The sequence below is a fragment of the Sarcophilus harrisii genome, chromosome 3, assembly GCF_902635505.1.
Source record: "Sarcophilus harrisii chromosome 3, mSarHar1.11, whole genome shotgun sequence".
NCBI lineage: Eukaryota > Metazoa > Chordata > Mammalia > Dasyuromorphia > Dasyuridae > Sarcophilus > Sarcophilus harrisii.
Genome location: NC_045428.1, coordinates 237,838,524 through 237,859,545, shown reverse-complemented (window position 1 = coordinate 237,859,545; position 21,022 = coordinate 237,838,524). Strand labels below are relative to the sequence as shown.

Sequence of the window (21,022 nt, the reverse complement as noted above, 5' to 3'; positions counted from 1 at the left end):
CATTGTTCCCTTAATATTATTGCCTTTTGTTTCTCTTTTGTGAAATTTTCCTCCACTTGCTATTTTTGTATTACAAGTCTGTCATTAATTACCCTTTTGCTTCAATGAATCTCCACAGTAGATTCATTTGTTTTTCTAAGCTGCTAATTGAGTCTTTTATTTCTGTTTGGAGGCTTAAAAATTTCTTAACAGTTGCTCATTCCTAAATTTTTCTCCTACAGATTCTATTTCTTTTAGACAATTATGAAATTTTTTTTTTTTGTTGGTTGTAAGTTCTCTTAAAATCATTCAAGTTTTTGAATTTCATGAGGTATTGGTTCATTTTTCTTTTATTTGTTAAGTGAGCTTCATAGTCGACTTGAGGTCTTAGTACTCATCTTTCCTTCTAGTTTTAGTTTTAGCACACTCTGTTAATTTAATTACTTATGCTCTATGTTGTTGTTGAATATTCTTTCTTTTGAATTTTTGGCATCTTTATATTTTTCTTTATATTTCCACATATTTTACTTTTTGGTGGATATACCTTCATCAAATAGTTCACAATGAAAACTTCCTCAAATTCCTCTCCTGCTAGGGGATTTATGGTTCATTGACCAATAACCTTGCCCTAAGTATCCTGAAAAAAGGAGCTGTCCCAAACTACATTTCAGTATGCTTTCTTTCAGACATGATGCATCTATTCATACTTATTCACCTATCCCAGTTTTTTTCTAAAAATCTCTTCTTTTTCTGGTCCGAATGAATCATCAACTGTTACGTTTTGAAAGGTTAAGGAAATATAATAAGGATAATCTTGAAAGAAAATCTACAGCCTTGGGAATCTGTATTCTAAGGGCCACTGCAGGTATAAGGCAATATATTTATTCTCTGCTCTCCTGACATAGTTGGGAAGAATCATGGTCTACCTTTTGAGTGATAAGTAGGTGCCAGTGATATATTCAAGCAAAATCTTTACACCATATGGAGACACTATATGGCCCATAAACAAAAGCTCATGAATTTGTGTATACCTTTTGAGAATATGGAGTCTGGTGGGGAACTGGTGTTGAGTCAACTCATCAGGCTTCTAGACAACAAGTTTCTCTCTTTCATGTCCTATGAATTAAACTATAATTGCTCTGTTATCTGATAATAATTTATTTTTGAGTCCTTTTGAGAGTTAATGGGAACTGGAGCAAAGTCCCATTCTTCATTTTGTTCTACATATCAATTTTTAATACTTTTCCTGGTATCCCTTAAGAACCTTTTCTACTTCAAACACTCTGGCTCAGAACATAAGAATAACTGTTTTCTCTTTGTACATTTTTTATATATTGCTACAATTACAGTTTCAGAAATACATGGATATGTGATCTGAAGAAATTTAAATAAAGTTAAAACATTTCAAGTCAAGTCAAATAAAAAATATTATTAAGTATTTTTTAGTATGTATTACTATGTATGATGAACTATACCTAGTATTTGAGGAAAAAGAAAGGCCAAAAATAAATAAATAAATAAAACCCAAAATGCAATACAAAAAAAAAAAGTCGGGGCAGCTAGGTGGTGCAGTGGGTAGAACATCAGCCCTAAAGTCAGGAGGACCTGAGTTCAAATTTGGTCTCAGATACTTAACACTTCCTAGCTGTGTGACCCTGGGCAAGTCACTTAATCCCAACTATCTCAGTAAAAAAATAAAAATAAATTAAAGTTAAAATTGAAAAAAAGTCTGCACTCAAAGAGCTCACAGTATAATGGGAGGCAATATAAAAACAATGTTGTACAAACAAGGATGGATATACCTAATCAACAAAAAGAAGACATTAACATGAAAAGGGATTTGTAAAGGCTTCTTGTAGATGGTGGAAATTTGGCTGAGACCTGAAGGAAGTCAGGAAAGCTAGTTAGAAGAGAAATGAAGAGGGAGATAGTTCCATGATGGGGAACATTCAGTAAAAATGCAGAATTAAGAGCTTAGAGTTGTTTGAGGAATAACAGGAGGCCAGTGTAACTGGATAGCAGAGTGTTTTGAAAGGGAGTAGTGGTAAGAAATGTAATGAGTTAGAATAACAGAAAGATAGGAATGAGTAAGAAGAAAGGAAGTTGCAGGGATCAATTGTCTTCTTTGGGTTTTTAGCCAGAAAAGTCTTTCTTTCATACTATGAGAGGATTTAGAAAATTCAAGAAGGATGAAAATTTAAAAAAAGATTTTTATATTTGGCAATTAAGAAATCACTGGTAACCTTGGAGAGACTTGCTTCAGTTGATTAATAAAATTAGAAGCCAGACTGCAGAGAGTTGGAAAGTGGTGAGAAGAAAGAGACTGCAGGCATTTTGTAGATAGCTTCATCACTATAATCACTACTGTATGGAATAATACCAAACTGATTAATAATGATTGGATTAAAACAGGAATAACTTAGGAACCTCATTAAAATCATGCATCTCAAGAGGAGTCAATCTGATGAAGATGGGATGGAATGGGATTACTGTGCATGTCAAGGAGTTAGTTTTACCTGGGAGAAGTTTTATCTCTTCCTGAGAGAAAAGAATAAAGAAGCAGATAATAGTCAAAGGAATCTGAATGAAATGGGGAGAAGAGGAGAAAAGGGAGTTCTTGATGAATAACTTCATTTTTTTTCCAGCCACATATGAAATGAAGTTTTTAACCTGAATGAGTAAACAAGGTGAGCCATGAGAGCTTTGAAGAGGTATAAAAAGATTTGAAAGCCTCTATGATGAGGAAGGGGTAAAAGGATTGCTACAGTATCTAGTTGATAATATGTAACAAAGTTGTTGTGGACCCAGTATACATAGTTTTTATATGTTTTAATTATTCTCTTATTCAACAGCATGTGAATAGAAATTTAAGCAATAGATGGTGAGAACAATCTCAGGTTCAGGCTTGACTGGGAAAGATCAGTGACAGGAATGATCATGTCCTATACTGACCTCGAATCGGGGTCAGTATAGGAAAGGGAGGAAAATATAGCCAACATAGGAGTGAAAGTCTGGCAAAGAACTTAAGCCTTGAAAGTTACAATGAAAACAAAGAATAGAATTAGATGTTGCAAGGCAGAAGAAGAAATGGAAGGGCAACCGATTATTTTCAGATAAAGGAATTTCTGGGTTCATAAACCTGGTGGTAAAATACTTTTTAGATGATGGTATGATGATTTCTGTGAGTAGCAGAGAGGGGTTAGGGATAGATCATGGAAAATGAGTAAATTGAGAAACTGGCAACTTAGGGCATTTGAGAGAATATCAGGATTTAAGTTCCTTATTACATATGTGGAGAAGAGAAGAAGAGCCAGGCACTAGACTCATTAAAGAAGAGGGCAGTTTCTTGGAAGTCTGTAGATAACAGCTACCAGACTATTAGAGAGGATTTAATGGGGTGGGAGTATGTTAATTATTTAGGAATAAGTTCAGGTTTGTTATCTATCTATCTAAAGATTTGGCCTTGCTAGCTGGAAGGTAGAAGTCAGGGAACTAAACTTCCTGGAGCAAAGCAAACAGTGTGAAGGCTGCTGGAAAAGATGCAAGGAATTCAATAGATGGACTGGAAGCTGGGATGTTCCCTTCCTTCCCTAGAAACACATGAATAATTCCTGATTTTTCCTGAATTTAAACATGAAAATGATGGTTTTTAACCTATTTTTGACTTGCCATATGTGTGAACATCACTAGTGTAGTGAGTTCCTTATCAAAGGACAAATCCAAGATGAGATTGGATAATTAATTGTCAGGGATCCTGTAAAAGAGATTCATTCATTGATTAGGGACTTGGACTAGCAAATTCTCAGATCCTTTGCAGTCTTAAAATTGTGTCATTTTTAACTGGATATTAGTAATTTTATTACTAATATATTAGTACTAAACACTAACTTTGTCAATTTTATTAATAATTGTTTACTAATACATTTTAATGGGTTACTTGTAATCTACCATATGAATAGTAATTTTATCTTCTCCCTGAATATTTAATATTTATTTTATCCTCAAAATATTTCAGGGATGTAACAATAGTCATTATTATAGAAATGGAGAAGTTAAAGCAGTCAGTGATTGAGAGTTAGCTAAAGTGCCTCAGCTGGTCCTGTATTCAAGATTATAATCCAGGCCTTGCTATTTTTGCAATAATGTGTAATAAGTATAAATTCCTGTAAAAGTTGAACCCAAAGGATATTGAAAGAAGAGAAAGAGAAAGAGAAAGAAGAGAAAAGGTCACGCTAATAAGTAAGCAGTACCCATTCAGCTCAATGCCTCCAAATCAGTGCCTACCTTTGTCCCCAATTACTAATTCTTCTCTCGTTCCTATATATCTTGAAGTTTTTTTGTATAAATTTCCTATTAAAATTCAAATCCTCTTAAATATATAGCTATAGAAGCTTAGACCTAGAGAGGGACTTCAGATGCCTTTTTCCATTCCTTTATTTTACAAGTAAGGAAACCGAGGCCCAGAAAAACTGGATGACTTTTTAATGCACTTGAAGATACAAGAGCATGTTCAGAAGAACCAGCCCCTTAGTCATTTTCTCTAGACTGCTTCTCCTGCAAGTCACAAAATATAATTATTGGGTGCAAAATCATACTTCAGTTTAGCTGTTGCCTGTGTATTTATTTTTGAGGTCATGATTTAACTTAGCATAACGCCTAGAAACAATGTAATAACAAAACCTGGATTATCCCTTCAGGTAACTGTTTGCTGGACTTACCAAGAAAGCAGATCCTGGGCCCTGAAGAGCTCCCAGGACAGACATATGATGCTATCCATCAATGCAAGCTGGCATTTGGGCCTGAGTACACAGTATGTCCTGGCATGGATGTCTGTGTTCGCCTGTGGTGTGCAGTTGTTCGACAGGGCCAAATGGTGTGTCTGACCAAGAAGCTTCCAGCTGTGGAGGGGACGCCATGTGGGAAAGGAAGGATTTGCCTTCAGGGCAAGTGCGTCGACAAAACCAAGAAAAAATATTATTTGGTACATCATTTCTATATTGTACAACATCCAGAAGTTCAAATATGATGTTGATTTATTTGGCATGTGCTAGGATTGCTGTGAGAAATCTTCAAAAATAGTCAGTGAAGAAAGTGTTTTCAATTTGGAAATTTGTATTTTATCTTCTATTGCTCATTTTAAACCATAATGATAATTTATTTATTTATGTAATGTCTAGCATAGTGTCTTACACATAATAAATGCTTAGCAAATGCTTGTTGAATGAAATAAACTACTGGGGAATTGGGATTGACAATTAGTATTACATGGAAACCTGTTTTGTGTATACTTCAACATTTTAATATTAGCATTTCAAAGCATTTTAGAATTGGAAGGAACTATAAATATCCTGAAGTCGAACTCCCTAATTTTTAAAATGAAATAATTTATTGAACTCTTAAGAAATTAAATGGCTTGCCTTGGGTCACACAGTTAGAGGCAGACTAAAAGCCAGATTCAGGACAGAACTAAATTTTTTTGAGGGTAGTTTAAGAGTTGCCATTAAGAGACCAGAATCACAGAATGTTTAAAAAAAAAAAATTAAAGCTATTCCAACTCCCTCCCCCACTTTATGAATCAAGAATCTTAAAAGTTCATATTAGAGAAGTCCGGAGTCACACAATTGATGTAATCTGACAAGACCAGGACTCAAATCTAGTGCTTTTCTTTCTAAAAATTTTACTCTCTACAAATCATGGTAGCACCAGTGTGGGTGCTCTTGTTTATTATTTTTTTTCCAAGTAGTGATTTGTCCTAACCACAGAGTCTAGGACAGAAGTTCTTATTTAACCTGTGGCTCATGAACCCCTTAGGAGGCCCATAAATAGATTTCAAGAGCTGTTTGAACTTACATGGGAAAAAATGTGTCTAACAAACCTGTAACTAAAAACATTTCTTTGCAATATGAGTAGAAGCCACAAAAGATACTTAGAAGGGGTCCATAAACTTAGTCAGACTTCCAGAAGAATCTGTGACAGCAAAACAATTAAGGATTCCCAGTGGAGAGTTATCTGTACTCCTCCTGAGTTCAGGTCAACACTTGTTACTCTTGGTTGCAGGAATGAAGCAAAGTATTCTATTTCTCATATCTACTCCTAGGATCCTTCAGCACAACAGGGTAGACACATCACATTTTGCATTTTATTTTTGTTTTGTTTTATGAGGCAATGAGGCATGCAACCTATCTATATGTCTATTTAGAAACACTCTGGGTTATTTCTATAGTTGTTACAAGCCTTCTACAAAAGTCACTAATCAAAGGAATTTGGACTATTGCCAGACTTCGTTACAGAACAACAACAAAAAAACCTAAACTGTTCCATGGGGTCTCTTTCTTTTCTGAAAGCCTTTACTTTTGTCTGCATTTTTAACTCACTATGAAAGTCCTGCTCTTATGTTACATCTTGTATATAGTTTTTGAGAGTAAAGCATATCTCACTGAGTTAAAATGCTATAAGAATAGCCTATCAATATTTGCCATCTAGCAGTCATTCAAAGAATAGCCTGGCTAAGCATAGAGAGGCTTATCACTAGCAGATTGACTACCAAGGTAAATGCTAAAGATGAAGTGGCTTTGATCTGTTGCAATGGTGGTGATATTCATACTGATGAAATTATTAATTTTTTAGTGTATCACTAGACAGGTAGATATTGCATTTTTTCCAGGAAGGATTCAGTTTCTTCATTATCCTGCTCAGCTTTAATATTATGTAATTATGAATGAATGTATGAGTCACAAAGAAAAGCAGCATAATATAGTAGAAAGAAAGACTTAACATCAGGAGAGCCATGGACTCAATCCCATTATTAGCAGTTACTCTAGTTGTGTGACTTGCATCTTTGAGATAGTTATCTCATCTCTGAAATGAGGGAAATAATTACATATTATATATACATATATATATATACACACACAGAGAACATATATACATATATATATATACATGTATTTTAATATATAAAACTTAGAAGGATATGTGACTCAAATGAATTTAAAATGTTTTACATCTTAAAGTTATTATTATGAATCAGTTTTTGCATTTGATTATCAGATTATTTAGATTTTCCTGCTATAAAGTAAATCTATTATTAATAACAGGGCTTTACCTAAATGCTATGAAATAGAAAATCTGGTGAGAGAAAAAAATCGCTAGTTGTCAAAGATTAAAATGACTCTGAGCCTGATCTATTTAAAAAAAAAAGCCCACTATGTTAAAATTCATAGGCAGAAGGATATTCTGTAGGTCCCATGAGGTGATGCCTTCCTTTTAATGAGCACTTAGATAATATGAATCACTTGCATCCTGCTGTGCTAGGAAAGGATCAAGTGACAATTTAGTTAATTCTTTGTGGATAATCATTGCACCCATTCTGGACTCTGCAGTCTCTGCAACATCTCATAGTTTGACATGGTGAAGTTATATAGTAGAAAGCAAATCAAATTTGAAGTCCAAGAACCCATTTGAATCCTGGCCTGGTTGCTCACTATCTGTGTGACCTTGAATATATGTCTAGCCCTCTGCTGACCTCAATTACCCAATCAGTAGAATAAGGTAGAGTTTACTAAATGACACCTTAAATTCCCACCCAGCCACAAATCCTATGAATACTTTGGAAACTGAAATTAAAACAGTAATTACCAAATGTTGCCCCCAAAGATATTACCAATTGTAGCAAGATTTTTATCTCCATTGAAACATCTTCTATTTTCTATTTCAGACATCAAACCACGGCAATTGGGGTTCTTGGGGTTCCTGGGGACAATGTTCCCGTTCATGTGGGGGAGGAGTTCAATTTGCCTTTCGCCATTGTAATAACCCAGCACCTAGAAACAATGGCCGATATTGCACTGGAAAGAGAGCCATTTACCGTTCCTGCAGTGTCACAGCCTGTCCAACATATGGTATGTTCCTTAATATTTGTCTCATATTCTTCTTATTTTAATAGTTGTAAATAGCAGACAGGGATTAATCTAATAGGATACCATGGAATGTCATTCTAGGATTACCTGATTATTGCAGTATTCAAATAATTGAACAGTATGGAAAAATAATTTAATTATAATAAAAATTAAATAACATGGCATTAATAAAAATGATGAAGATGATAGCCAAAGTTCCAGGAGAAAAGTACCATATCTTTAGCTTTAAGTAAAGAATCTGATTATTTAGAGAGGAGAAAAAGAAAAAAAAATCAAAACCGATGTTTTCATCTTGTTCTTAAAATAAAATCTCCAAATGTTCTAAGACTTAAGCAACAGGAAATTTCCAATATGTTGACACTTATATAAAACATAGAGATAGAAATGAATGCTAATATGCTTGTTTTCTAGCTAAAGCCTTTCGTCAGGAACAATGTGAAGCAAAAAATGGATTTCAGTCAGATATAAAAGGGATCAAGACATTCGTGGAGTGGGTTCCCAAATATGCAGGAGTTCTGCCTGCAGATGTGTGCAAGCTGACATGTCGAGCCAAAGGAACAGGTTACTATGTGGTATTTTCCCCAAAGGTAATTACATTTATTTATTCTTTGTGTTTAAATTGTTTGGGATTATTATTTAAAAAAAGTAATTGGCTGCTTCTTGAGTTTCATAGCAGCAAATGTTTCAAACACCACACAGAATACCTTCTTTAGTATTATTAGATAATGAAACATTTATTAAGGAATATGTAAAGAAAATAAACATGCCTATTTTCCAAGGATTTTAATAAAAACATAAAACAGCTTTTCTCCTTTATATATGATTGAGTAAATGCTGCCATTTATTGCATATTTTTCCAAATATTTTCTTAATGAATGAGTTTTACTTTTTTACCTCTACCTTCAACTTTATACTTTTGACCAAATGTATCTTATAATATTGAGTACATGATAATGTTTAAACATAAACATATAAAATGTACATAAAATATTTTGGAAAAGAGTTACACATGCAAAAAGAAAATCAAGGACTTTAGATCTTTTAAGAAGATTTCTTGTTTTATAAAACTAAAGCCTTGCTTTGATCACTCAACAAAATATCAGCAACAATTCAGTTCATTGTTTTTATGAACTATATGCTTTGACTACATAGTTTTTAGGTACCCTTCCAAGAAAACTAAAATTACAAAGAAATTACAGGTATAACAAATAAATAGAAGTGATATTCATTCTTGAAATTCTAAATTAATATATTCAATATAACTAGATGAAGGTTGAAGTTAAATGTAGATCATACAGTAATTCAATCCATATTCAAGAGAAGTTTTCGACTTCATTGATTAAGACTTTTACCTCTAATTTTCTTTCTCTGATATTTATCTATTTCTCCTTTAGAAGAAGCTTTTTATAGTTGTTGAGCACTTAATGTATAGTCATGAAGAACTGGATTATAACCATGAAGTCAATTTCTATGAACCATAGGCAGTTCCAACATTTATCTACTAAATTATAAACAAATTGTAATTTGTGTTTGGTGGAGGTATTTCTGCACTATGGATCTTTGCTGTATCATGATATGATAATTTTAAATGCACATATATATGGCAACTCAACTATTCCAAAAGCTTCTAAATCTTTTATAACTATAAGTTTGACAGTAAATATGTACCTCTTTTTATTACTAGGAAAACTTGTTAAACTTCATACCAATCTAATTTTTTAATTGTTTAGATTTTTTTTAACAGATCAAAAATTATGATTTTCAAAATTGTAAATTAGGTAAAACTAGCTGTATCTGAGTTCAGCCTTGTTTCTGATATTATATTAGCTATGGATAGTGAACAAGTCACTTAGTTTCTCATCCCACAGGCTACTCTCTTTAAAATTTTAAGTTGTCTTTTATCTTTATACATTTCTAAAGAAAAAATATCCTTTGAGCTAAGTAGAAATATCTCATGAAGTGATAACATGCCAAATAATCCTCAGCCTCTTTGTCCTGAGGAAAGAGGTAAATTTCTTCAATTTGCTCTTAGGCAATTCTCTCAAACTCTAAGGTTCAGATGAGTTTCTGATCTTGGAAGGAGGAACCTCTACTCTAAGAGCACAAACGTGTTTTTTCAGAGCCAAACCAAAACTATAACCATATAAATAATAATTACATGGGAATTTATATGAAAATCCGTTTCAAAGATTTTTTTTGTGTTTTTTAAATACCATTTAGAAGACAAAAAACTTTAAGAGAACTTAAATAATTCATCTCTATCAAATTTTCTTCAGTTTTAAATTGTATTTTTAAATGTAGCAATTTTTCCCAAAGTTCATGAACTAAAACAAAGATATATTAAGTAGAATTATAACGTGAAAATTGTTAATGAATCTTGCCAATGTGCCCTAAAGCAAATTCTCCTGAGTATTTTGATCAGATCATAAAGAGTCTATCTTTTAGGTTATTTCCTCAGATTGACCAAGAATACCTCCATCTGTTCATTTCCACTGAGATTTGGAACTATTCAATAGGGAATGGATAAATCTTTCTGAAAAACTGAGATATTACTTTTAACTTCGAGGTGATTATTTTTAAATTAATGATAATGATACGCTAACATCTCAGGTATCACCAGAGATTTGCTGGATCCAATTCAAACATGCTGCAGTCAATTATTAAACATATACTAGCACATCCCCAGCTAATCCTCCCTTCCTACAATATGTATCTGCTAAATGATACTCCCCATCACTAGATAAAGCAGTTTTCACAGTGACCACAAAGAAAGCATTTCAGAAAGTGTAGAGAGCCAAACTCTGGAGAAGTATGCTTCAAACAAGGTGTTAACTCAGAGGAATTGATGAGACAATGGCTATCTAGTTTACATATATACTTAATAATAAGCATGGTGATGTAATGGTTCTCTAAGTTCACACATAATTAGTGTGCTGTAATGATGTAATTACAATAAGGTATATAAGAGCCAACTAGGACTGGAAGAGAGACATTCCATCTCCCACCATCCTGGTAGCTTTCCTGCCTCCTGCATTCCTCCACTAAGACCAAGGCCCATCTAAAGGTCCCCCAGAAAGCTAGCCCTGTCCCAGGTGAAGGAGACAGACTGTGAAGGAGATAATAAAAACTTTGGACTTTATTCCTGACTATTCTTGTGATTATTCTGCTGAAACCAAGGCCCATTCGGAGGACATTCAGAAAACTAGCTGGAACATTACAAAATGAATTGAGAACTTTGGATTCTTTTATAAATAAGGTTTCTAGATTTATAAAACTCAAGGTTTTACATGGAATTGCCCAACAAAATACAAATAGCTATATAGTTCATTGCTTTTAGGAAACTATATGTTTTGATTGCATACTACCCTTCTAAGCAAACTTTAACAAATTACAATGTAGAAATTACAGGTATAGCAAATTAACCAAGTTATTGAAATTCTAAGTTAATTTTTTCTTAATTACCTAGGTAAAGGATGGAACTGAATGTAGACCATACAGTAATTCAATATGTGTCCAAGGGAAATGTGTGAGAACTGGTTGTGACAACATTATTGGTTCAAAGCTCCAATATGATAAGTGTGGTATATGTGGAGGAGATAATTCCAGCTGTACAAAGGTCATGGGAACATTTAACAAAAAAAGGTAATGTGATGATACAAGTACCCTTTATTATAATTAAGCTTGGTATTCAAAAATTTTAATTTCCCTATAGATACGAGTAACAAATTTTATATACACTTATGATTAAAGAAGAATGAATTAATAGAGATTAGGTGGCAACATATTTTGTTGTTCTAATAGCAAATTGAAAATATGAAGGCAAAAAAAGAAAGGACACAAAGCTCTGAGAGCTGTAAATGTGGAACACATACCACAGAGGATACTCTTTGGCCTTGAGGGCACAATTGTAAGAGTCATCAAGAGCTGACATAGGTCTTTTTTTATTATTATTATTATTTTTATTTTTGTGAAGCAATTGGGCTTAAGTGTCTTGCTCAGAATCACCCAACTAGTATGTGTTAAGTATCTGAGCGTGCATTTGAACTCAGATCCTCCTGACTTAAGGGCCAGTACTCTATCTACTGTGACATGTAGCTGCCTTCACTGACATAACTTCTTAGGACAGTCTTTTGATCTTCAGTAGTAATAATAGCTCATAGCTTGTATAAATTATATGAGATCTAAGGTTCTCATATCTTTAAAATGAGTATGTTGCACTGAATAATCTCTAAAAGACCCCTTTCAGTTCTGTGTTTCAATATGATTCTATGATTCAACATTATTCTACATTATAGTGGAATAGTGCAAGGCACTTTCTTGATAAAATTTCTCAACTCAATTATTTTTAGAGGTATGTTTTATTTTATATTTTGAGCAAAATATTTATTGATTTATAATGAAACTTAACAGCAAAATTGATATTTTAATGGGTTTGTAATGTTATTAATGTGGGCATTTTCTCAATGCTGCTAAATCATAACCTATTACCTTCATATCTCATGCAATTTTTATCAATCCAAAACTCAGTATGCTAAAGTATAGGTAGCAGTACAGAGCTCCTTTTGCATATTTGTATATTTTCTCAATGACATCTTTTAGATTTAAGATTGCCTTTATTAATTATCTTACATTATAGGTAGCATTAAGCATGACCTTGAAATTATATGAAAGTTTCTCTGCCTTCACTTGTATGAGGGGAAGTATTATACCTACAGCTCTTTTCCATATACAGTATTTCAGATGTCCCTTAAATAATCAATTTAAGATTTTGAAAATTCAATCCCCAGTTGTGCAATTTGACACAACCATATGCTGAAAGTGACTTATTGGAGTCAGTTAGTTGGTGTAGTGGATAGAGCACCAGCCCTGAAGTCAGAGGATCTGAGTTCAAATATGGCCTCAGACACTTAACACTTCCTGGTTCGGTGACTCTGGGCAAATCACTTAACTCCAATTGCCTCAGCAAAAAAAAAAAAAAAAAAAGTGACTTATTGTATAACATAATGGTACATTTTTGATACTTCACTTTAGAATGTATCTGTATAAAGCAATGTCATCCATGTATTAGTTCTTCAAAGTCATGATTACATAAAAATTGCCAGTGTTTGTTACTCTGTTGCTTGTTTTTATGTATATGGAACTAAGTTACCCATAAAATATTGTTAATGGGATTCATTCACTAAATCTCTTTGCATATGGTCCAGGCTAGAACTCTCTTATCAAATCAAATTCCTAAAATGTTTTTTTTTTTAAACAAATCTCCATATAAAGTTTTACATAAAATATGTTTTTCTTAATACTGATTAAGGTTCATTCCACTTGGACCAAGTTAGCATGCCAAATTAATGTTTTTCACAGATACCAAAATAATCTTCAAAAGATAAAGTTACTTTTCTGCTCAAAAAACCTTCCAACTTTATATAGGATAAAATATAATCCTTAGTCTGGCATTTAAAACCTTCCATAATTTGGCTACAACATGATTTTCAGTTTATGTTATGATATTTTCCATAAAATTTACAATCCAACCAAAGTGTGCTATAAGCTTTTCCCTATACTCCATAATAAGCTATAACAAACATATGTTAAATTAAATTTTAAAATGTATTAAAAAGTATAGAACCTATCCATTATATACCTCAATAGTCTTTTTAGTTCAGATGGTCTGCCTGGATATCCAGATTATATTGGAGATATTATAATAGCATTAGCCACCTATAGGAGCCACCTGGCTCCTATATTATTTTCTGCAAGTCCATGAAAAAGTAGTTAATCACTGTTAATTAATGACCAAAAGAGTATAATATACAAAGTGATGCCTTTGCCTTATTAGTATAGTGTATCTAAATTGGCTTCCCCAAAGATATTTCCGTTATCTGCCAGAAAGCACCCAGCCTGCAATCTCTTAGTCTCTTTCCCCCTTCCATCATTCCAAACTCACACTGCCCTTTTTAGGGAATGAGTGCTGAACTCCAGTTTTATGGATCTAGCAATATGGAAATGAAATGTCTCTCCAAATATAAAAATAGAACAATTTGTAATTCTAGAGCCCCTGGTCTGATATGTGGGAAAGCTCTTGCTCCTCCAACCAACCTCCTTTATTAGTCTCCGGTGAATCATTTTTCTGTAGTCATATGGCTATTAGAACACATTCTTAGTAAGGCAAAATTGTGAAATAGAAAACTATCCCTTTTAATGGAAAGAGGACTCTTAAACTTTCATGATGAAAAAACCAGACTTGAGCAGACCCAGAAATGTTTATACGAGAGACAAGAGAAACCTAATAAGTCAAATCAGTATGGAAATGACTAAATAATGAAGTGCTATGAAATCTAATGAGGAAAAAGAGACATGTATTTCATCTGAATCCAACTGTCTCCAAAAGTCACAGTGGGAATTAAGGAACATACATACTCAAGAACTGGGTGAGATTTTGTTACTTTCTTAGTTTCAAGAGAATAAAGAAGGGGAGGGGGAATGGGCATAGATAGAAAAGAAATATCACATTTGCATTTGATACAGTGGTTTATTTGTAGAACCCTAGAGATTCACTCAAAACATTAACTAAAACAATAACTTCAGCAAAATTACAGGATATAAAATAAATCCCCATATATTATTAGCCTTTCTTTATATTGCTAACAAACTCAGGAAGAAGAATTAGAAAAGAGAATTCCATTCAAAATAATAACTGAATGTATAAAATATTTGACTCTATCTATGAAGAGGTAAACAAGAAATATTTGTTTCTTGTTTCTTCATTATTTATTTACTATAAACTACTCTTTTCAAAAATAAAGACAATTAAATAATTGGAGAGATATTAGTTGCTTATATTGACTATGCCAATATGATAGAAATGACAAAGCAATTTCTTTGTTGTAGTGGTTGATACATATTGGTTGAATTTTCATTTCTCATTTTTAAGTATTTGAATACGTCAGGTTGAAACTGTTTCAGTTCTCATTATCTTCTCATCTTTATTCTTAGCTCTAATTTGATGTTGATTTTGACTAGTAGAGAGTTTGCCTATTCAGAGACAGCTGATTTTGATTTTAAAAATCTCTTCCATTAATAATTAGTTGTTTCTTTTCCATTAAGATATAATCAATGTCATGTATCTTTTTCTATCCTATTGTTGTTCCCCACCATTTCCAGGATCTACCAATTAAATTCATGAAGATATATATTTTTTTTGGTTTATATATGGGAAGATTTTGAGTAGCATTCATGCTTTTGGTCCTTTTTATTCCTCAAACCTTAGCTGCATTTTGTAACATATTTTTAAAACAGCTTTTTGTTTTTTCAAATACATGCAAAGATAGTCTTCAACATTTACCTTTGCAAAACCTTGCATTTCAAATTTTTCTCCCTCCTTCCCTCCCCTAGGCAGCAAAAAATCCACTGTAAGTTAAACATGTGCAATTGCATTCAACATATTTTCATATTCATCATGAAGCATAAGAAAAATCAGATCAAAAGGGAAAAAACATGAAAAAGAAAAAAAAAGCAAACAAATCACAGCAACAACAAAAAAAGGTGAAAATGCTATCCTTTGACCCACAGTTCTCTCTCTGGATGCAGATAGCTTTTTACAACACAAGCCTATTAGATTTGCCTTCAATCACCTCATTGTTGAAAACACCCAAGTTTATCATAGTTGATCATCACATAATCTTATGCAACATGCTTTTAACCTTTTTATATGACTGTTTTTATATTAAAATCACCAAGTATCATTTATTGAGTCACATAGGGAGGTGGGTCTCATAACATTCTTCAACCTCTGCAATAGACTTTGATACATAAGGTATCATTCTCTTTACAATTTATTTTTTTCTTCTATTTATTATGATCTTTGAGATAAGATGATAGAATATCCCACAAAATGAGGTTGATTATTGTCTCTGGGTTCAGATGAAGCCAACATTTTTAAAAAGAGAGATTTTTAAATGTATTTTTATACATAAGATTTGTTCTTATGTTAGCCACTCTTATTCTTGCTTATTAGTATTTTCAATTAAATTATGGCATATCCTATTAAAGTTATTATTTATTTTTGAATTTGAAAGTATATACATCATTACTATGTATCTCCTATAATTCTATTTATATTGGATGTCTTGTACTCGATGTGAAACTTGGTCACTAAGTTCAATTCATTCTGGTTAGAACAACCACTTCTTTTCAGAGACTTTGACTCAGGTATTGGAAGACCTAAACATACATCTCCACTTATTTCTTTCAATCTTTGCTTTGATGTTGGCCACTTTTAGCGTTGGAAGAATGTCTTCCTTTTTTTTTTTTTCCAGTTTTAAGTGGAATGCTAATCATGGAAAAGGTAGCAAGGCATGCCATTGCTCTAGTGGATGTGTCCTTGGCTTTCCTAGGAGAACCTGTGAGTCTTCCCTCCATTAAATATAATTTCTTTTTGTTTATTTTTTTCTCTTTATCACAATAATATCAATATTGATATGGGTAGATTCTTCTAGTGGTAACTTTGCAGTAAATATAGATAATTCGGATATTTGTGATTCTAATTACTCATCTTGTTCTCCATCTCTAAACTACCATTATTGTGGAAGTGGGGGAAAAAATGCCTCACAAGAGTGAAGACCTTTACCCTATTTGTTTGTTTTTAGCTTCTTGAATTGCCATGGATAAATTATCACTTACACAATGAGCCTTTCCATTCTTAATTAATACTGGTTAACTAAGCAGTTGAATCTATCTTTTTCTAGGACCATATTTGAAGTTTGTCCAGCATTGTAGACCTAGACCTGAGTCTTGGGTATTTAGTCTTTGTAAATCCAGAATTGGGAACCCTGCTTGTTGCCTGAGTACATTAAATGCATCTTCTACCTTTAAAGTTCATTGGAAAGGGGCAGCTAGGGTGACACAGTGGACCAGCCCTGAAGTCAGGTGGACCTGAGTTCAAATGTGATTTCAGACACTTAACACTTCCTAGCAAGTGTGTGACCCTGGGCAAGTCACTTAACTCCAACTGCATCAGGGGAAAAAAAACAAGTCCACTGGAAAATTTTAGCAAGTCTGAGAGAGGTATTGTCATGTTTGGAAACTTAGAAATTAAAAGACGGTAGTGTCTACTGAGAAAGTAAAATAGTTTTAGGGACAAAAGGAGCCAAATCAAATCCCAGCTCTGGTGCTGTCTACTTGTGTGCACTTCACTCTTCCTCAATTTGCTCATCTGTAAAATGAAGGGATTAAACTAAAGAAACTCTGAAGTCCTCTGCAGCTCTAAACCTAAGCTAACTGACTGGAAACAAAATTAGTTTTTATCCAAGTATTCTGTAATTTAGTAAAGTTAACACTGGAAGATGAGGTGAAAAACCCATTTCATGTCCTTAGTCTGAAATTTACTAGATGTGTGACTTCAAAGAAATAACCATCTCTCTGGGGCATAGTTTATTTATCTATATTCTGTAAATAATACTTATATTAACTATCACATAGTTATATCACAAAATAATTTATGTCATTAAAAATGACAAAATCATTTTTGCTTGGGTCCCAAGCAAATCCCCCCAAAATAGGGGTTTTGTCATTTTTAATGATATAAATTATTTTGTAAACTATAAAGTTAGCTAAAATTATTATTCTGTTATTAAGTTAAAAGTACCAATACAGAATAAAGACTGAATTCCCTATTATTTCTTAGGACCAGGATTGGAATTTTTGGGGGGTTTTGTTTTTTTTTTTTTTGGTCTGTAAAATTGAAAGTTGTATTCAATGAGCCTTCAACTCTAACAGTCTATGATTTTTATTATCCAAGATTCTCTAACCCACTCTCTCAGTATCTTTGATTATATGTTTGCTTTAATTACAAAAATGTAAGAATGTGTTTTCTAAAATTTTAAAATATTTAAAACACAAAATATTACACAGTGAGTTTTATTCATTAGACTAAAAAACAAGCTGGGTCTATGGAAATTAAAGTATATTTAATCATAGCCCTATAATCTATTATGCTTTCTGATATTAATAAAATTAATATGATCTGAGTATGTATGGCACCATTTATAACATGAAACTAAATATGTCTAACAAAACTTACTGGAAGATTAAATAGCTAAAATTACAAAGTACCAACAATGGAAGAGAAAAATGACAAGTAGACTCTCTGATGTCAGCAAAAATTTCATAGTAGGAAAAAAAAAACAAAGACTAACAAATAAAAATATCCATTTCTGAGGTTATGATAAAATGGATTCTAATCACAATCTGTGTTATGACAAAAGAGTTGATATAAGAAGTCTGTCTTGACTATTGTCTACATCGATTTCATTTTAATAAATAATTATGAAATTTTTTATGTGCTAGGCACTCAGAATAAGAATGCTTAAAATGAGAATTCCTTTTTTCAAAGAGATTTTACTGTGGGAACATTAGGATTTACACAAATACCTTTTTATGAAAAAGTCTCCTTACATTTCTATAGAGCATTAATATTCATAACATATACATTTCCCACAAAACTATGCAAAGTACTTAGTATGGGTTTTACTATTCCTACTATACAGGAACATAGTAATAAAATTACCTGGCCATAGTCACATAATTGAATATTGTTAGAGAAAGGATTAAAACTTAGAGTTTTTAAGCCTAAATCTATTGTTCTTTCCACTATAGTTCCACCACTCTTCCAATACAATGGATCTTAAAAAAGGAATTGTAGCTAAGAAAATATAGTAAAGTAAAATTGAGGCACAACTTTGCTATTTTTGACAGCTCATAGCAAAATGATGAATAAATTATTGCATTTACAATTGCCAACACTGTTAGAATGGCAATATTGTCTATTGACAAAATAAGACACTAGAAGTTGAGGTAGGTTCTATTCACATCTTTTTTATAGTTGTGATTTGGAGAAAGACATTTCATCCACTTGTGTTTTTATTCATTCAGCTATAAAAAAGTGCATTCATCTCTATTTACCTTATAGAAATAGCACATGAAATTGTAAGGATGAATCCATTTAAATTTTTTAGGTTTTATAAGGAAAGGTGGGAACTAAATATTTGGTATTATTGCATATTGTCATATCATTTGATACTTTAGAGTATTTGTGAAACAGATGATTTCATGAAATGCTGTAGGGAAAAAAATCATAATTTCTTAGCCATCTTTCTGGTATAAGACAGTGTTAGCTAGACTTATTCTGAGATAATCTGTCTCAGTCTGTTACAAGATTGTATTCAAAGGTATTCCAGGTTTGTAGGACCTGATAGGATTTTTATATTGACATAGGTCACATAGATAGCCCATATTAAATAAAATTGAATAGTTTTTAATGAACAAAAGTTAATATGATAATGAAGCATGCTCTAATTAATATTTTATTCAAATGATGAATTTTTAAAAGAAATATGGTTTCTGATTTTATAGAAAGACATCATGATTTAGGGGATAGAGTTGTCTAGAAATCAGATATGGGTTTGAGTTCCACATGACACATGGCTGTGTGATCTTACACAAGTCAACTTTCCAAGTCCAAGATTATATATTTCAAGAAAGTTGCCAACCTGCATTGTTAAAGGGCATTTTTTCACAGAGAGGTCTCTAAACCAAAGAAATACCAGTCCCTTTTGGTTTTATATCAATTTGTTTTAAAGAAAGCTAAGTTAGTGTGATTGAAAGAGTGCTGTGCTAGGATTCACAATATCTGAATTCAAAACCTAATCTTTGGTAATCTTAGAGAATTTTTGAGTTTGTGAGATCTTTGAGTTTAATTTCCTTTTCTATAAAATGATAAGGTTAGATTAAATGACCTCTCCTATAAATCATGACAAAATGAACATGTAATACTAAGTCAAAATGAAACTTTTAAAGAATATTCATTTGTTTCATCAAGTACTTTTTCTCTTTATCTCTTCCTCTCTACCTCTGTTTTGCTCTCTCCTTTTCTGTTTGTCTTTTTCTGCCTCTGTCTATCTCTGCCTTTTAGTAAGGGTTACACAGATGTAGTGAGAATACCTGAAGGCGCCACCCATATCAAAGTCCGACAATTTAAGCCAAAAGACCAGAACAGATTCACAGCTTATTTAGCCCTGAAAAAGAAAAATGGTGAGTACTTGATCAATGGAAAGTATATGATATCTACATCAGAGACTATCATTGACATCAATGGGACTGTCATGAACTACAGTGGTTGGAGCCACAAGGATGACTTCTTGCATGGGATGGGATATTCAGCTACAAAAGAGATACTCATAGTTCAGATTCTGGCAACAGACCCAAGCAAAACAGTAGATGTCCGCTATAGCTTCTTCATTCCCAAAAAGTCAACATTCAAATCAAACTCAGTCAATCAAAATGGAAGCAGTAAAATGGGATCACAAACCTCACAGCTACAGTGGGTTACAGGTCCATGGCTTTCCTGTTCTAGAACATGTGACACAGGCTGGCATACCAGAACTGTGCAATGCCAGGATGGACACAAGAAATTAGCAAAAGGATGTCTACTGTCACAGAGACCCTCAGCATTCAAGCAATGTTTCCTAAAAAAATGCTAGCATGTGTTTATGATTTTGTTTAGAAAAATAATTGGGCAATGCAGCACTGGCATACCTTGGATGGAAAATATAAACTTTATTGTAATTGCTTTCATGATTCAAATTATGGGCAGAATCTGCTTTTCAAACATTGGATTATGACAAAAACAGTCTTGAAAATTGTTATAAGTCCTTTCAACCTAAAAGGTTTAGAAAAATGAATGAATGTAAGCTCATAAGGTATTTGAAGAGTACAAAACTATTTCCCTTTCTATTACCTACCTCTTAAAGAATGCCTTTGAAGACATAATCATTTTCAATCGTGATTTATTTTTGCTGTTTGTAAATACATAATTTTTATATATCTTGATTCTATTAAAAAGAATTCATTCTATATGTAAAGTGATTGACCAAAGTAGGTCTACAGCCGTTTTCAGTTTCACCAAATTTCCAGAAAGAGCTGTGGATATTTTACTGGAAAAATAAGCTTATTGTTGCTAATAGACATTATATTTTTAAAAAACTAACTCTATGACACAATGTAATTTTTAAAAATTCTTGAGCAGAGATTATCAGAATACTTATAAACATATATAAAGGCTTTTTTATCTG

At 32.6% G+C, this 21,022-nt stretch overlaps 1 protein-coding gene across 3 annotated transcripts in view; it reads left to right on the top strand.

Annotated features, from left to right (window-relative positions):
- Positions 1-20,641, top strand: part of ADAMTS5 (ADAM metallopeptidase with thrombospondin type 1 motif 5) — a 79,327-nt gene extending 58,686 nt beyond the window's left edge. For 2 of the 3 annotated variants that reach the window (XM_031959245.1, XM_003763373.3), the window contains 5 exons: positions 4,677-4,960; positions 7,697-7,880; positions 8,310-8,485; positions 11,365-11,540; positions 19,864-20,641. In XM_031959245.1, the coding sequence (XP_031815105.1) occupies positions 4,677-4,960; positions 7,697-7,880; positions 8,310-8,485; positions 11,365-11,540; positions 19,864-20,431 (1,388 nt within the window). In that variant the 3' untranslated portion in view covers positions 20,432-20,641. Of the gene's footprint in view, positions 1-4,676; positions 4,961-7,696; positions 7,881-8,309; positions 8,486-11,364; positions 11,541-16,210; positions 16,297-19,863 lie in introns of all 3 variants that reach the window. The other variant, XM_031959246.1, reaches the window with a different exon arrangement.
- Positions 20,642-21,022: the final 381 nt, after the last annotated feature.